The sequence below is a fragment of the Pistacia vera genome, unplaced genomic scaffold (assembly GCF_008641045.1).
Source record: "Pistacia vera cultivar Batoury unplaced genomic scaffold, PisVer_v2 Contig268, whole genome shotgun sequence".
NCBI lineage: Eukaryota > Viridiplantae > Streptophyta > Magnoliopsida > Sapindales > Anacardiaceae > Pistacia > Pistacia vera.
This window is the reverse complement of record NW_022196077.1, coordinates 573,470-590,052: the sequence shown is the minus strand read 5'-3', so window position 1 is coordinate 590,052 and position 16,583 is coordinate 573,470. Positions and strand designations below refer to the sequence as shown.

The following is a 16,583-nucleotide window of genomic DNA, read 5'->3' as shown; positions in this document are numbered from 1 at the left end:
TTAAATACAAGTTCACCCTGCATGGCGAACGGGAAATGCAAAAAATATTTTCCAAAGAAATTTGTGAATGCAACAACTGTAGATGATGAAGGGTACCCAGTATATAGAAGCCGAGATACTATAGCATTTATTGAGAAAAAAATGTGTCAAAATTGACAACCGTTTTGTTGTTCCTTATAATAGAAATCTGTCGGTTAAGTACGATGGTCACATAAACATTGAGATCTGTAACTAGCATAGATCAATCAAGTATCTATTCAAGTATGTCAACAAAGGACCCGACAGAATCAAAGTTTCTATGAGGTTGCAAAAATAATGAAAGGAGTTCTGGATGCATGAATATTATAGAGGAGGATGAAATTAAAGCTTATGTCGATTATAGGTAGGGGTGTTCAAAAAATGCAAAGACCAAACCGAACCGAACCAAAAAACCGGTTAACCAAAAAAACGGTTCGGTTACGGTCCGAAAAATTCAAAAAACTAGATTTCCAGTTCAGAAAAAATAAAAAGCGGTTAACCAAAACTGGTTTTTTGAACCAGTTTTATATATATATATATATATATATATATATGTATGTATATATATTATATAAAAAAATAATAATATTTTTAATGTATTGTTAGTAGTGGTCAATGGATATATATGAATGTTTAATTTTTATTTAGATGTGTATTGTTTATATTTACAATTTAATTTAGGAAAACAATAAAAAAAAAAATTTATAAAAAAAGGGAAAACCGATTAACTGAAAAACTGGTTTTCCCTCCAAACCGGTTCGGGAATTTTTCCGAACCAAAAAACTAGTTTGGTTCAAAAAAGCGGTTAACCGAACTTTTGAACACCCCTAATTGCAGGTATGTATATAGAAGAATAAAATATAATATATTTGTTGTTATTAGTTATAAATATAATATTGAAAAATGCAATTACTACATTTATAGATATATTTTTGCCATGGAGGCTTGCTGGAGAATATATCAATTTGACATGTACTATAGAGAACCAGCTGTTGAAAGACTTCCTTTCCACTTGGAGAATGAACAAACAATCGTCTTCGATCCAAATTAGATTTTAGTCAAATATTTGGAGAGCAATGTTGTTACTCAAACAAAATTAACAGAGTAGATGAAATGAAATCAACAATATGAAGAGGCGAGATCATTGACTTATTCTGACTTCCCAACAGAATGGGTTTGGAATGACAAAGAAAGGAAATGGAGTCAATAATAATAGCAAAATTGCGGTCTGAAGGTAAAATTGTTCTCGTTGTTGCTACGCCAGGTATTACTGCCTTGCTGTTACCAGGAGGAAGAACAACCCATTCACGTTTCAGGATACCTTTGGATGTAACTAAAGAGAGTACATGTGATATTAAGAAAAGAACGCAATTGACAAAACTGATTTTGACAACATGTTTGATAATTTAGGATGAAGCACCGATGGCAAATAGGTATTTCTTTGAAGCACTTGACAAATCTTTGAGGGACATTTTGTCTGATAAAGATCCATCAAATGCTAATAGAATATTTGGAGGCATAATTGTTGCATTGGGTGGAGACTTCAAATAGATTTTACCAGTTATACCAAAGGGGAAAAATTATGATGTGATGCAGGCATGTTTATCTTCATCTCCCCTTTGGAAACATGTCACCGTGTTGAAGATAACATAAAATATGAGATTGAAAAAGAATTTCCAAAGTGATACAGAATTGGACGAGTTAACAACTTTTGAAAGATGGTTATTGCAAATTGGTGAAGGAACAGGAGTATCAGAAGATGAAAGCTTTATAGAAATTCCTAAAGATTTGAAACTTTTTCAACATAGAAATCGAGAAGAAAGAATTGTGAATGCTGTTTTCTTGAATCTATCTGCTGAGATAGGCAATGTTGATTATATCAGAGAGAGGGCAATATTGACAGCCCGAAATGATACAGTACATGAATTGAATGACTACATTATTCAAAAATTGCAATCAGAATTGAAGACCTATTACAGTTCAGACAACACTTGCAAAGCAGCAAGGACTTCAAATGATGATGACATTTTATATCCAATAGAGTTCCTTAACTCTTTAATGTGCTCTGGTATGCCAAAACATGAATTGCAATTAAAAATTGGAGTTCCAATTATGTTGCTACAAAATCTGAATCAATTAGATGGCCTTTGCAATGGGACAAGATTGATTGTGACTCATCTAGGGAAGTGGTAGGCATACAAGCAACAATTACTACAGGATCAAATATTGGTGATAATGTTGTGATTCCTAGAATAACAATTTCCAATGCAGATATGAAATGGCCTTTCAGACTGAAGAGAAGGCAATTACCAATTGCAGTTAGCTTCTGCATGACTATAAACAAAAGTCAAGGTCAATCGCTCAAAACGGTGGGATTGTATGTAAAACACCAAGGGTCATTTGGTTCATTATTCTGATATTTTTTAGAATAATATTTTGAAAAAGGTTAACTTGGGTGGGTATTACGATGTAGGATTTGGAAATTAAAAAAAATACCCTCTATGTTTGTTTATTTACTAAACACCCCTATAATAAAATATTAAAAGTTAACAAAAACACCCCCAACCCACCCATTAAATATGAACAGCCAGCAATCACTACCGGAGGGTGGCCGGAGTCACCGTATCGACGCATGATCGGCTGGATCTTACCGGTTGTGTGTCGATATGGCATTTTCCAACTAGATCCACGATGGATTTGGCGGAAAAGGCCAGATCTATGGCTAGATCTGGCCATTGACGGTCAGATCTGGCCGCATTTGGTCGTCCATGACAACCAAAGATACGACAGTCATTGATAGTCAACGACAACCATATCTTCGTCATCATTGACGACTGGCTACAGCCAAAGTAGATCTGGCCTTTTTCTGGCCAGATCTACCATGGATCTAGCCAAAAAAGGCTAGATCGGTGTACTACTAGTCAGATTCAGTCAGTAGTGCACCATTATACCAGATTCCGGCCAGTTTTCGACAGTGAATATGGTAAATGTGGGTTGCTAGGGTGTTTTTGCAATTTCTAAAAAAAAAATTTGGGGGTGTTTAGTAAAATTAACAAATTTAGGGGAGTTTAAAAGAAATTGAATAACATAGAATAATATTTTGAGAATAAGCCAATTTTACTGTTTAACTTTATTGGGAAAAACCAGAATAATATTCCCAAGAGTGTAACAAACGGAGCCTAAGTATTTACCCATTGACAATTATATGTTGCCCTATCAAGAGTAACTTCGAGAAAAGGTATCAAGATCTTATTAGTCCAACAACAAGATGAACTAGGAGAAAAGTTGCGAAATATTGTTTTCAAAGAAGTGTTTCACAGGATAGAAAATTAGATATGATACTGATTCTGTAACAATGCAAAGTTTCAAATACAAAATATTTGTCAAATATTTCACAACAGCATTATAGTATTTCATTATTTGTACAAGTAATATTGCATGGTGTAGATACATTTTCAGTAGCATTATCATTAGTACAAACTTCATTAGAAGGATTTTGCCGTTTCTTCAACACAACTTTTTCAAAAAATTCAGAGTCTTCATTTGGAAATTTTGACTTGAAAGCATCTACACATGTTTTTCTGGTGGCCATAAACATGTCTACCACCAAATCTTCAGCTTCATTCTTCTCTTTCTCAGCTTTGACAACTAAAGATTGGATTTTTCTATTCTCATTAGACAATTCATTCAATCTTTTTATCACAACTTCCTTTTCTTTTTGTTGATTTTCAATAGATTGTTCAGCAGATTTAAATGCTTTGTGAATATGTTTCAAGTTATCTTCAACTTTATCTACCCTCTCTTTCAAAACCTTTCTCACTTCTAATTTTTGTTTGTCAGAATTCAGAATTCAGAACTTCGATTTCTTTTTGCAATTTTGAAATAACATTCTCCGCTGCCAGCCAATGCTCCCAAGCTTCTTGCCAAAGTTCAAAACCCTATTGCAAAAATACAAGGGAAGAAGATAAAATCTCAATGAGACACGTTTAAAAAAGTACAAACTTAACTGACCATTAAATTGTTCCAAAAAAATAATACCTGACTACCAACAAAAGATATCTTATTATCTAATTCTTCCGTCGATAGTGATCTATATTTCCTCTCATTCTTTATATTCTCACTCTCCAGTTGAGATGTTTTTTGTCACTTTATAAACCTACATAATGGAACCTCTTCTGTTGCATCATGTTTCTCTTCAATAACTTTAGCATGACATGAACCAGATGGGGATACAATAGGATTAGGCACTGATACAGATGAAACAGAACTCTGTAATTGATTTATCAACTTTAATGTCATGGCAATGCTTGGTCTTGTATTAGATGCTGATTTGGCCTCGACTCTATCCATAAACTTCAGCAATTTTTCAAAAGCCATATCTAAAATTTTGAAAGCACACTTCATGACTTATACAACAATTTTTCAAAAGCCATATCTAAAATTTTAAAAGCACACTTCATGACTTATAAAAAAACAGAACAATAGAATCATCAATCAACCTAAAAAACAATATTTCCAAACTGCCTAAAATCGTTAGCAAAGAAAAATAATAGTATAAAAATTTATTCGTGCCTTCTTAAAAAAGTGCATTAACAAATACTATAGCAAACCAACAAGACAAATGATAAACAAAATTTTAGACAATCATGAGTTCAAAGCGATTACAAACCATTCAAATATGGAAATTCATCACTAATTTTGATTTGGATATTCTATTATATAGATTGTGTGTAAATGCATATCCAAATAAACAAAGAAATAAATTTTACCACTGTAAAGTTGTGCAAACTAATAAGATTTTTGACGAAACTGTTAAACGTTATCAATTTGCTTGAAATTACACAACAAATTCAGTGTGATGGAAACATAAATAGATATGTTAGGGTTAGAGAGTTTGAATCAGGTTGACTAAATACTCTTAAGCAATAAAATGTCCTTAAAAGTAATAAATATATTGAACGACAACGTTTAAACAAAATATAAATTTTATCAATCTAAACGACGCCGCACATCAGAATAATAATGGAAGTGTTTTTATATTTAAATAATAATTCCTTTAAAACAGAATAACAATAACTGCATATTTTATTTTAAACTTAATGAATACACATGGTATAATAATAATTGCATATTATTCTTATTAAAAAAAATATTTTCACTGAATAATTTATCATATGAACAATTATAAATTCTTGAAATCCAATTGCCACAGAAAAATATAAAATAAAATAAACATGATTACCACTAATTAAATATAATAATTAGTGAAAAATATAATATCTTATGAAAATGTTGTCTGATTTTCTTTTCATCTTTCATTACAATAACATTATATTCAAATTCGAATAAAAACTTAGTGATTTTAAACAAACATTACTTTTATAATAATTAAAAATACTGATTATAATTTAAATATAAATTGTTAACATTTATTTGGTTTTAAATTTGATATAATATCAATGACCGTTGTCTTTCACAATTTCCAAATAGTTTTTGCACACTCTTCAATCGACCAGTTTATTTATTATGATACGTCTGTTCGTTTTCTAACTGTTCGGTTTCCATATACATTAAAATGATACTTTCATGCTTATAACGATTACTAAAACTTGATCTGTATCATTATATAATTTTTTTTTTTTATAGTCTAATTATCTGCTCAAGCTTTGTTCATGTTTTTTAAAATGGTAGATAAAGGCAAGAAGAAAGCAGACGAAAATATTTCAAGTTTTTCAACAAAAAAACAAAAAGGTAAGAAACGAATCCGTTTGCATTGATAATTTTTCTCTGATTTAAGTATAAAGAATTTTTTATTTGTAATATTTTGTAAATTGATACAATTCCATGAATTTCTTTTTTTGTCAGTTGGTTCGCCGGTGAATCAAAAGGACGAACTGAAAAACTTGAAGCAACTTCTGCAGAAAGTCCAGAAAAATCTGGATGATTTAAATGTGGCAAGACTCGATCTAAAAGATGTTACCAATGAAATGGGTAACATCATGGATTCTGGCATGGGCATTGTCTCTGATCTAAATAAACTGGGAGAGTTTGGCTGCTAAAGAGGAATTGAAAATTCTTACACAGAAAGTTCAAGATCTTTCCTCTACATCATCCAAACATAACTAATTAAAAAGTTTATTATAACATGTTCTAAATAATTTTTGTTAGATACAATATCAAACGTTAAAATACTATAAAAAAAAAGTAATTGATGTTGTTCATCAATGATAGTAACTAATAAAAAAACAGAATGAGCAATGTTTAATTATATCAAACAATTAATCAAGCAATACCATGAAGAGATGAATGACAAGAAGGGAAAATAGACAAATCAATTTTACAAAAGAGAGACATAACATTTGCTCATAAAATATTATAAAATACCTAATAGTATTTTTTTTCTGTAAAAATTGATTGTCAAACTGGAATTCATTTTCGAACACCAACTGTTAAATTTTAAGTGTTGTAAACTTTATTGTTCAAAAAAAATATGACTCATTTGCAACAATATTCAACTGTTGGCGAACAGTTTTGAATTAATAATTGTACTTTCAAACCCATTGACAATAGTTATTAATAAGTTTTCTAAACATTTTCGAATTTATGCACTTACTATATAATTATATACCCGTTTTACTGCATATTGTTCGAACATTTGCTTTCATCTACTTCCATAACTGTGGTTTGGCAAACCATTGCATTGTTCTCAAATATTTTAGATGTGTTTAATTCCATAACATACACAAAAATACAAACCATTTAAATTTAAAGTAAATATATCTCTATATATTTAAAAACATAACAATATCAATATGTATTTGTATTGTTTTAAAATTTTAATATGCCTGTGTTTATTTTTTAACAGAAATCTATTAATATTTTGACTTTTACACTCCACATTATACAAAGAGTCGTTTAAATCGTTTTTAATAACTCATGCCTTTATTTATGAACAAATACCTATTGGGTCCCCAACTGTTCATATTCTATTCTCATTTAAAACGTCTTCTCATGTTAATATCTATATAAGGATAAGTAAATTTGTATTTGTTTTGCCTTTACAAAATACTTGATTTATTTTCTCTGCTTATCTCAATATGGTTGACAGATCATCAAATCCAAAGAACTCTACAGACGGTAACAAATATCTAAACCATTCTAATATTTTCATTTCTATACAGAAACTCTGTATCTCTATATTTTTTTTTAAATTAACAAGATTTTATTGTTATACTTAACAGATGAACCCGCTTCAATCAACAAACGGGTAGACTTGAAATATATTCTTCGTAATATCAAAACCAACATGGAGAAACTAAATGTTGCAAGACAGAAATTGAAGGAAACAATTGATGGACTATTAGAAATCATGCAGTCAACCATTAGTGTTATTTCTGATCTAACCAAGAGGGAGTTCAGGATTGTTGCAAAGGAAAAAGAACTCGAAATTTATCAGCAGCAGAAATGAAAAAATCCCATGTACACAATCTTTTGATGTTTACAATACAATTAATAAAAATACAAATATATTCCATTCAAAAATACAATAGCAACAGTCCAAATTTGCAAAAATACTTAAAACAACAAACTAAAAAAAAAAAAAATCATTATTTGTAAATATTATAAATATAAGTTTAACAATTTTATTGTATAATAACCTACATGCTGAACAATAATTTAACAACAGCGTTTATATTAAAAAAAATCTTTAACTTTGAATAATTACACCTCTTATATGATAAACACTATTTTATTATGCAGATTATCAAATTCCAAAATAATCAAACAATTCTAATAAAATATTATACATCTACATTACAATTATGTATTCAACAAACAAGTCAAGCAAACTGAACAATTTATTAAATAAAATTAAAACTTGCCATTATCAATGGTATATGTCAAAATATTTTAATAAACAATACTCATGCCATTTCAATTACAAAACAACATATACTAAGGTTTTGCCAAACAATTGTATCATGTATTTTGAATATTTACAATGAATCTTCCAATGACCAATACTTATTACATACTGTTTTGGTAACTAACCTATATCAAGATATGTTGCTAATGTAGAATTTGCCTTTGCGAACCATGGTAAGTAATTATTACAAAACCGTTAGCCTAACAATAATTAATAAACATTAATAGTCAGCTAATACTGATTATAATGTTTCTAGGATATGTTTATGTTGACACATAGAAAGATTGACTTTGGCTAACCATTTTCACATGATAAATCGTTTGACATATGATGTACAATTACCCAAATATAATTCAATGCTCACTAAAAAAATCAACATTCAAAAATACTAAAAGCCAGATGCAATTAACAATTTTATTTAAAAGAATAACATATAATGACTATTCACTATCAACCAAAAATTATATAAACTACGACGCAAATATCCAAAATCTAAAGTTTTCATACACTAAAAAATCTTACAATGGATGACGAAGATTTAACAACACAAATCAATAATATTTTACAACTACCGGCAGATATACTACAATAAATCATTTTTAAAGCAACTCGAAGAAGCATCCAAACTCTATGCACAATTTGGTTGACGTAAGTACTACTAACACTAGTGGTATTGATTACTATATCAAAATACTATCACAAGATATAAATTACACTTTATTTGTCTAACATTTTGCAGATGCAAATATCTTAACAAACAAGCAAATACAAAAAAAAAAAGTACAGTGTAAAAGAAATATCTACAAGCAAAGATCCAAGCTACCAGAAATCACGCCGCAAGCACTTTCATTTCTAAAAAAGTTTGCAAATGCAGAAAATATACATGCTTTATTACTGCTTGGAACGCACTTAGTCTTCATCGAACATGATGTACACACATGTTTACTAATGCTGAATGCAACTTGCAAAACAAATACAATGCAAGCACTATATCACTTCGCAATTGCTTTGCTAACCATATATGAACGGAAAGGTATACAAATTCTATTGAAGTTGATCAAACAACCGTACTATTTTGTCAGGATGAGAAATTGCAGAGAAACCTTCAAATCCCTAACTCCAACAACAACAATTCTTATCAAAAGAAAGATATTTGGGATTTGTGACACACAAATGAAAGTGTTGTGCACTGGGACAGAATAACAACACTAGAAAATATCACCTGCCAAAATTGTTGTGTAGATTACCAAATAGTATGATATTCTTAATATTTTATTGAATTTTAATATATCAGTGATTATTGAGAATTAATCCTACTGATGATACGTGCATTCCAAATTATATTGTTGAACAAAAAATCTCAAATCACATAATCTTATTTCCTAACCATAATAATAAAGTACGTTATTAACATAACAAGTAAACAATTTTCCGACACATGATACCATGTTATAAGCCATGATTTTTGAGTTTTAGATTTTATTGCACGTCATTGATAATGATTTGTAATATATACATAAAAACGATTTGCTATGACATATAGCTTAATATAATTCGTGTTTCATATTTTTTTTGTATGAATAACATATATTAACAACCTTAATCATTGAAGCTTGATCAATCATGTACGTCACTAGTAATTTAAAAGGCAAACTTCACATTGACATTAAATATTTTCATATAGATAAACCAAAATTTACATAAACCTAAAATGTTTTATACCTAAAATTCATTTGATAATAATCTGAAGAAATACAAATATTAAAGTAAATATGAACAGTTTGAAAAAAACTAACGATTCACAAACAAATTTACTTATTTGTTAAACTTGATTGTTCGAATACCAATTGTTAACTTTTCATTGTGGTAAACTTCATTCTTATTGATTGTTGTTGATTTCATATCGACAATAAATATTAATCTATTAATATTCAATGTCCATGATAAAAAAAAAAAATTTGTGAATGTAAAGGGTTTTATACATTGTATGTTATTCAAAATGCATTTATATGAATTTAAGGGGTTTATGAATATGAATGATTTGATAAATTTTTGTTTTGTTACATTGTAACGCCCCACTTGAGGTACGTAGTTAAATTGTGTTGTATTGCTTTAATGTTTATTGATTTGTTCTCATTTGAGCTTGCATGTTGTTATTTTCAGTTGGTTGACCCTTAGTTGGATTGATGAGTTGGTTTGGTTAAGTGTTTGCCCTGATTTTGGTTGAGACTTGGTGAATGTTTGAATTTCAGTCTTCGCCGGGGCGAAGAATAATCTTCTCCGTGACGACGTTGGCTTTGTAATTGCGGTGTCAGTTTTGTAATTCTTCGCCGAGGTGACAGAAAGTTCTTCGCCGCAGCGACGGTCCAGTTGAAAAGGTTAATGAAGTTTTTAGATATTTTTCCATAGGGGCAAAATGACCATTCTACCTCTAAGCAGGAAAAGTGGGGAGTGAATTGTAAGGAAATTTTCTGGAGAATAGTTTAAATGGGGGGTGCATTTGCAAAGAATTAAAGGGCAAATGTGGAATTCCTAAGAAAGAGTAAGGGTAAAATGGGAAAGAGTGGAGAAAATATGAGATATTAAGGGTTTAGCTTTAGAAACCCTTTCATTCTTTCTTCTCTACCGCCTCTTCCATCCTTCAATTCTCTCAAGCTTTCATTCAATTTTCCAAGGATTTTTGGAGGGCTTTTGACTAGAAGTTGATACAAGTTAATCCTAAGCACTTAAAGGTTTAAGAGAAAGCATCAAGCCATTAAGTAGAGAGCTTAAGTGGATTCTACTTGAGTATAAGGTAAGTAAATCCACCTAAGTTGTGATTTGCATGATTGAATGATGTGTAGAGATTTATATATGATTAATGCTTGGATTTTTATGTTTGAAATGAGTTGATGGATTTATGAATGAGTTTAATGTTGATTTATGGAGAAATTTCCACCATGAGAAGGGTGGATTGTGTTGATAAATTTTGGTTGAAGTATGGATAGAATTAGAAGAATTTGAGAGGAATATTTGAAGTGTGTTTTCTTTGTAGGATGTGTGATAATTTGAGGAGTTGAACTCTAATTTTGGATGGTTAAGAAAGAAGTAGAACTATAGTGAGAGTAGGGTTTATGTATGCACACATATTGTTTGATGAAATGCCTAGAGAAGCATGAGTAGAAGTAGAGAACCTTACTTTATGCAACATAGCATATTTGCATTTCATGAGTGCATATAAGAAAGATTCTAGGCATGAGCCATCCATATGCATATGTTTATATGTGTAATCATTAAAGAAAGAAATATGAGGAATGAGAAAGAAACATTCTAAGAATAGAGATAAAGAAAAGAATAAATTCTCTTAGAATAAAGAGAAAACAAGAATTAGCACTAGAGAATAAAATGAATAAAAAGTGTTAAAGAAGAGAAAAGATAATAGGTTGTGCGATGGGGAGCCCATGAGTGTAGAAATTTCCCGATGTAAACCGCCGTGAGAGAGCGGTCTCCGCCTTGAGAGAGCGGAATGAGAATAAGAAAAAGAATTTGTATAGCCGTGAGAATACATACGGATGAGAGCTATACACGAGAAAGAGTACACTCACATGGTCAAGGGTTCCGAATCCATGCATCGACCAAGACCGAATGAAAAAAATAAGAATGAATAAAGAATAAGAATGAATAAGAATGAGAATGAGAAAGACAAGAAAAGAAAGAAAATGCATTGCCTTGCATTAGTGCATATGAATCTCATCTGTACATGTTATCATGATATCTCTCATAGCTGATGAGAATAGAGAGAAAGAAAAGAACAGTAGAAACAGAGAAAGAACAAGAGAGATTGAATATGAGAAAGTGACAAGAGTAAGGAAAGAATTGAAAAGTGATACACCGGGATAGCGGAGTAGAGGATTACTTACTGAGTATCTTTGTGCTCACCCTGTTGTTTTCTATGTTTTTGAAGACATAGGTGAGGACGTGGTCAGATGGACGTCGGTAAGCGGGGAGACTTGACTATTCTATCCACTGTTTTGAGAGTCTTTTTTGTACAAATGACACTGTACTATGTAAAGAATGTATATATAAAGAAAAGAAAATTTTTTGGGCCCAACTATTTTTAAGTATATTTGTGTTTTCATTAATATATTATATGAATATGATAATAGAAAGAAGTCATTACATATATTGTATATGTTATGTGTTGCTCTTTAATATAAACGGTTACAAATATTTATGAGAATATGAAGAGTTACAAACAATTTATTAATTTGACTTGATAACTGTGTGTAACGAACCATTGAATATATTTCCTTGAACATTGTTCGAACAATTGTTTTGATCTACTGCCATAACTATTTTTACCAATCCTTTTAATAATAATGATTAAAATACCAAATAAATACTTATTACCGTTTCATAGTACACTATCCAACAGTTTTTTTTTTTTTTTTCTTCTTCAATGCATGTGATTATTTTTCAACATATCTCTTTTTGTTTTTTATTCATTCAATTGCTATTAAAACTGACTCTTGATATATATCTATTTATAAGGTTAAGCAAATTTGTATTCATAATGCATTCACAAATACTAAATTTTTATTGATGCTTTCTACTTTTCCTATGTATTTCGCAATGCCAGACAAAACATCAAATCTGAAGAACTTTGAGAGTGGTACCAGACATCTTATTCATTTGGTTATATATGCATAAACTCTATAATTGTTTAGTTTTCATAAACTAACAATTTTTTTTTTCAACAGTTGAATTAGCAATACTTAACAGATAATACGAATTGAGACAGATTATAGAAAATGTTGAAAGCAATTAAGAGAATATAAATACCGAAAGACAGAAAGCGAAACATCTCATTGACAGGTTGGTGTATATCATGCATTGAACAATCATTATTATTTCTAATCTGATGATATTGGAGTTACAGATTACTGCAAATGAAATGGAACTGGCAAATCATCACGATAAGAAATAATGAATGTGAATGACACATTTATTTTATAATTAATATATAATAAATAAAATAACAATATATTGAATTCCAAAGTACAAAAGCAACAGTTTATGTTTCTCATTAACTTACAATATTCAAATTTTCCAACATCATCTTAAGTTTTTTATTCTTTTTTGTTAACACCCCATATTCCGAACAATAATAAATAACATATACATAATATTAACCTAAAAAAAATCAAAACATATACTTGCTTAATCTTAAAATCATTTTTATAACCTAAAATAAATTATGATAACAAGTAACCCAACTATTAATTAATTTTAAGCATGATAAATTATAATTAGACAATAAATAAAAAGTCATAATTATACAAATGTAAATATCATATTCAACACTACAATTTATAAAAAACAACAAAGTTTCACAAAAACTAATTACACATAACTTATATATCCAATTCCTTTTGCCGGATAGTTGAATTTTTGGGTTTGCAACCACTTTTTTTCCCCGGTTTTGATTGACAAGGTATATCCACTGCCTTTTTAGCAAATTTTGAAACATTTGAACTCAAAAACACATCCTTCCATTTCTCCACAGATCTAGAATATGATTCAACATGTTTCTCATGCTACAATAAAATTAAATATTTGTAAGTTATTTATCCAAAAATATAAAAAAATTTTATTAGAATAAAATTGTTCTATAATATAAACAAACACATATATGTTATGCAAAAGAACATATATTCAAAACACCTTTCAAACAACACTAATTAAAAAACATGAATCCCGAATAAAAACAATTCAATAAATCAAACAAATATCAAAGTCATAACAAACATACCACTTCAAGTTTACCAAGCAAGTTTATGGTTCTCCTAAGTCAAAATTTCAATTTGTTTAACAAAACAACATCAAAATAAATAAATAAAACCATTAAATTAATACAATAATGAAAATCCATATAAAAAACAATACTTTTACAACTATGCTGATAATACCCCTTTCTGCGAACTAAAATATAAACTTTGGTATTTGAATTGATAGGTACAAGAATTATCAAGAGAAGTAAGCTTGCTTTGTTTACTTTCTATCAGTTCAATCAAGTAATCAATTTTCTGTTCCATAGTTTTGTTTTTCCTATTGGACCGAGAACTCTCCGTAATCACATATCCTGGTTGTTGATCTTCTTCTTCACTTTCACTATCACTATAAACAACAGAATCAATAAGACGCTAAATATCTTCATTTTGTTTTTCAAGATCTGTTTCTTGAAAACGAACATAGTGTCTAGGATTAACATTAACATGACACTTTCCTTTCTTCGACGCTTGCTTTGAGGTTGACATGCTATCAACAATACCAAAACAAAAAGAAAAGCCAAATATAAAATTAATCTTGTAAAACTATAAAAGCCCAAACATATACTTAATCATCACTCTCATTATCCGCTGTATATCAAACACAACTTTACAATATAATATGAACAACAATACAATAACTCAAACAATAAAAAAAACCAAATAAAGCTTCACTTTCTTCAACCCTTTATTTCAGATCTCCATGCTACAATTAAATTTCAAAAATCAATCTTGCAAAACTATAAAATCCTAAACAAATACTTAATCCTCATTGTCATTATCCAATGTATATCAAACAAAGCTACACAATATAATATAAACCACTGATAAACAAATCAAACAATAAAAAAAGAATGAGAACAAAGAGTTACAAACAAAAAAAGAAAAAGGGACGAAATAAATATTAATTACATTCTTACAAAATATTGTTTAGATACTACCGAAGCTTTAAACAAACAAAAAACAGTAGTGGAAGAAATCAAAAAAAAAAAAAAAAACAAATGCAAGACGGCGAGGTAGAGACGATGACAATGTACTGAACAATACCCTAAGTAAATAGTAAACAAATTTGAAATAAAAGCCGGCCAAAGAATTCGTACAACAGCAAAAAAGTTGAAATAAAACCCGGCCCAACAACTAAAAGAGCATTAACTATCCAGTCCAAAAAAAATAACAAGTTAAAGTTAATCCAAAAATGTCTAATTCAAAAAAGAGTATAATTAATAATAACATTTTGAATTAAATATATTTGACAATATATATCCACTATAATTAATTTTAGCAAGTTGGATTAAATAATAAGTATATATAAATGTGTAATAATGAAACAAATGACTATTATTAATTCTATTATCCAATATATCAAGAAATACATACAATAAAATATTGTTTTTTCTCATAAAATTGTAAGTAAATAAACAATCCAAAAGATAAACAATATGTCCAAATCCAATTTCAAAACCAACCTGTGCAATTCGTGAGCCTCAAACTAGTATATATATAGATGGGGTGCTACCCTTTTTTTTTTTTTGGTTTCATTAGGTTGGCTTATAGTGGACGCCCAATTTGAGAGTAAAGAGTTATATTTGTAGATGTAAGACCTCAATCCAACCCTACGACAGAAATTAGGGTGTGTTTGATTTTTCCATTTATGTCTTAAGTCTAAATTGATTTTTTTTTTTTTTAATATAATCAGTGATTTTTAGAAAAATTCACTTAATAGAGAAAGTGAAATTTCATTACTTAAATCTAAGAAACTTTATACAGACACACAAACTTAATTACTTAAAATACCCCTAATCATATTAAATTTAAACTTAATAAAAATAGTAAATTGAGACTTATAATTTATTATATTTAAAATACTTCTAATTAAATTATTTTAGTTAATTAATTAATTTTGTGGTTATCGAAATTTCTGGCGGGTGGAACTTTTTTTGCTAGATTAGGTAACAATATTGGTATAAAAATGATCATATTTTAACATTATCTATATCTACAATTTTTTTAGCAATAAATGCAACATTTGGCAAAATCTGATAAAGAAAGTTCGGGTGGCCACATTTTCTCAGTCAAAAACCACCTTTATTTCAATAAAAAAGTATGTAGATAGATAGATCGTTCAAAGTTGATCAATTTTATATAAAATATGTTACTATTACGCACAAATAAAATTTGCTAGATTAGGTAACAATATTGTTATCAAAATGATCATATTTTAACACACTATCTATACCTACAATTTTTTTTAGCAATAAATGCAACATTTGGCAAAATCTGACGGAGAAAGTTTGGGTCGCCACATTTTCTCAGTCAAATCTTGGCCAAACACCACTTTTATTTCAATAAAAAATTATGCAAATAGATACATCGTTCGAAGTCGATCATTTTTATATCAAATATGTTACTATTACGCACGAATAAAATTTCTGGTTGCCGGAAGCCGATGGTTGCTTGTCAATTTTCCAAAATAGATTGACAATTTTCCAGCTTATATTTTAGATAATCTACTATTAAGAGATATTATTAATTATTACTTATACACTAATTACTGTATTATGTAATTAACAATAAAACCTCTCTATATTCATAATGTTGGAACTAACTAATTTTATTACTATACAGAAGTTATAACTTAATGGAGGTGTAGCTACAAAAATTATAGTTTTGATTTCTTATTTTATAATTCATATTTTAGTAGTACAATATTAGGATTTCAATTCATATTTTTGTGATATTAGGATTTCAATACAACGTTTTAATTACCTACTTTTGAAACAGATAAAATATCGTTTCTTAGAACCAGCAAAAATAAGTGTCATTGATAGAAT

General features: G+C 29.1%; 1 protein-coding gene across 1 annotated transcript; it reads left to right on the top strand.

The window, feature by feature from the left end:
- The first annotated feature begins 1,674 nt into the window (after positions 1-1,674).
- On the top strand, positions 1,675-2,211 carry LOC116133310. The gene has a single exon (XM_031419021.1). The coding sequence runs from the start codon at positions 1,675-1,677 to the stop codon at positions 2,209-2,211; it is 537 nt and encodes a 178-aa protein (XP_031274881.1).
- The last annotated feature ends 14,372 nt before the right edge of the window (positions 2,212-16,583 follow it).

Coding starts and splice junctions, on each gene's coding strand:
- LOC116133310 (XM_031419021.1), top strand. CDS start 1,675: ATGAGATTGAAAAAGAATTTCCAAAGTGATACAGAATTGGACGAGTTA.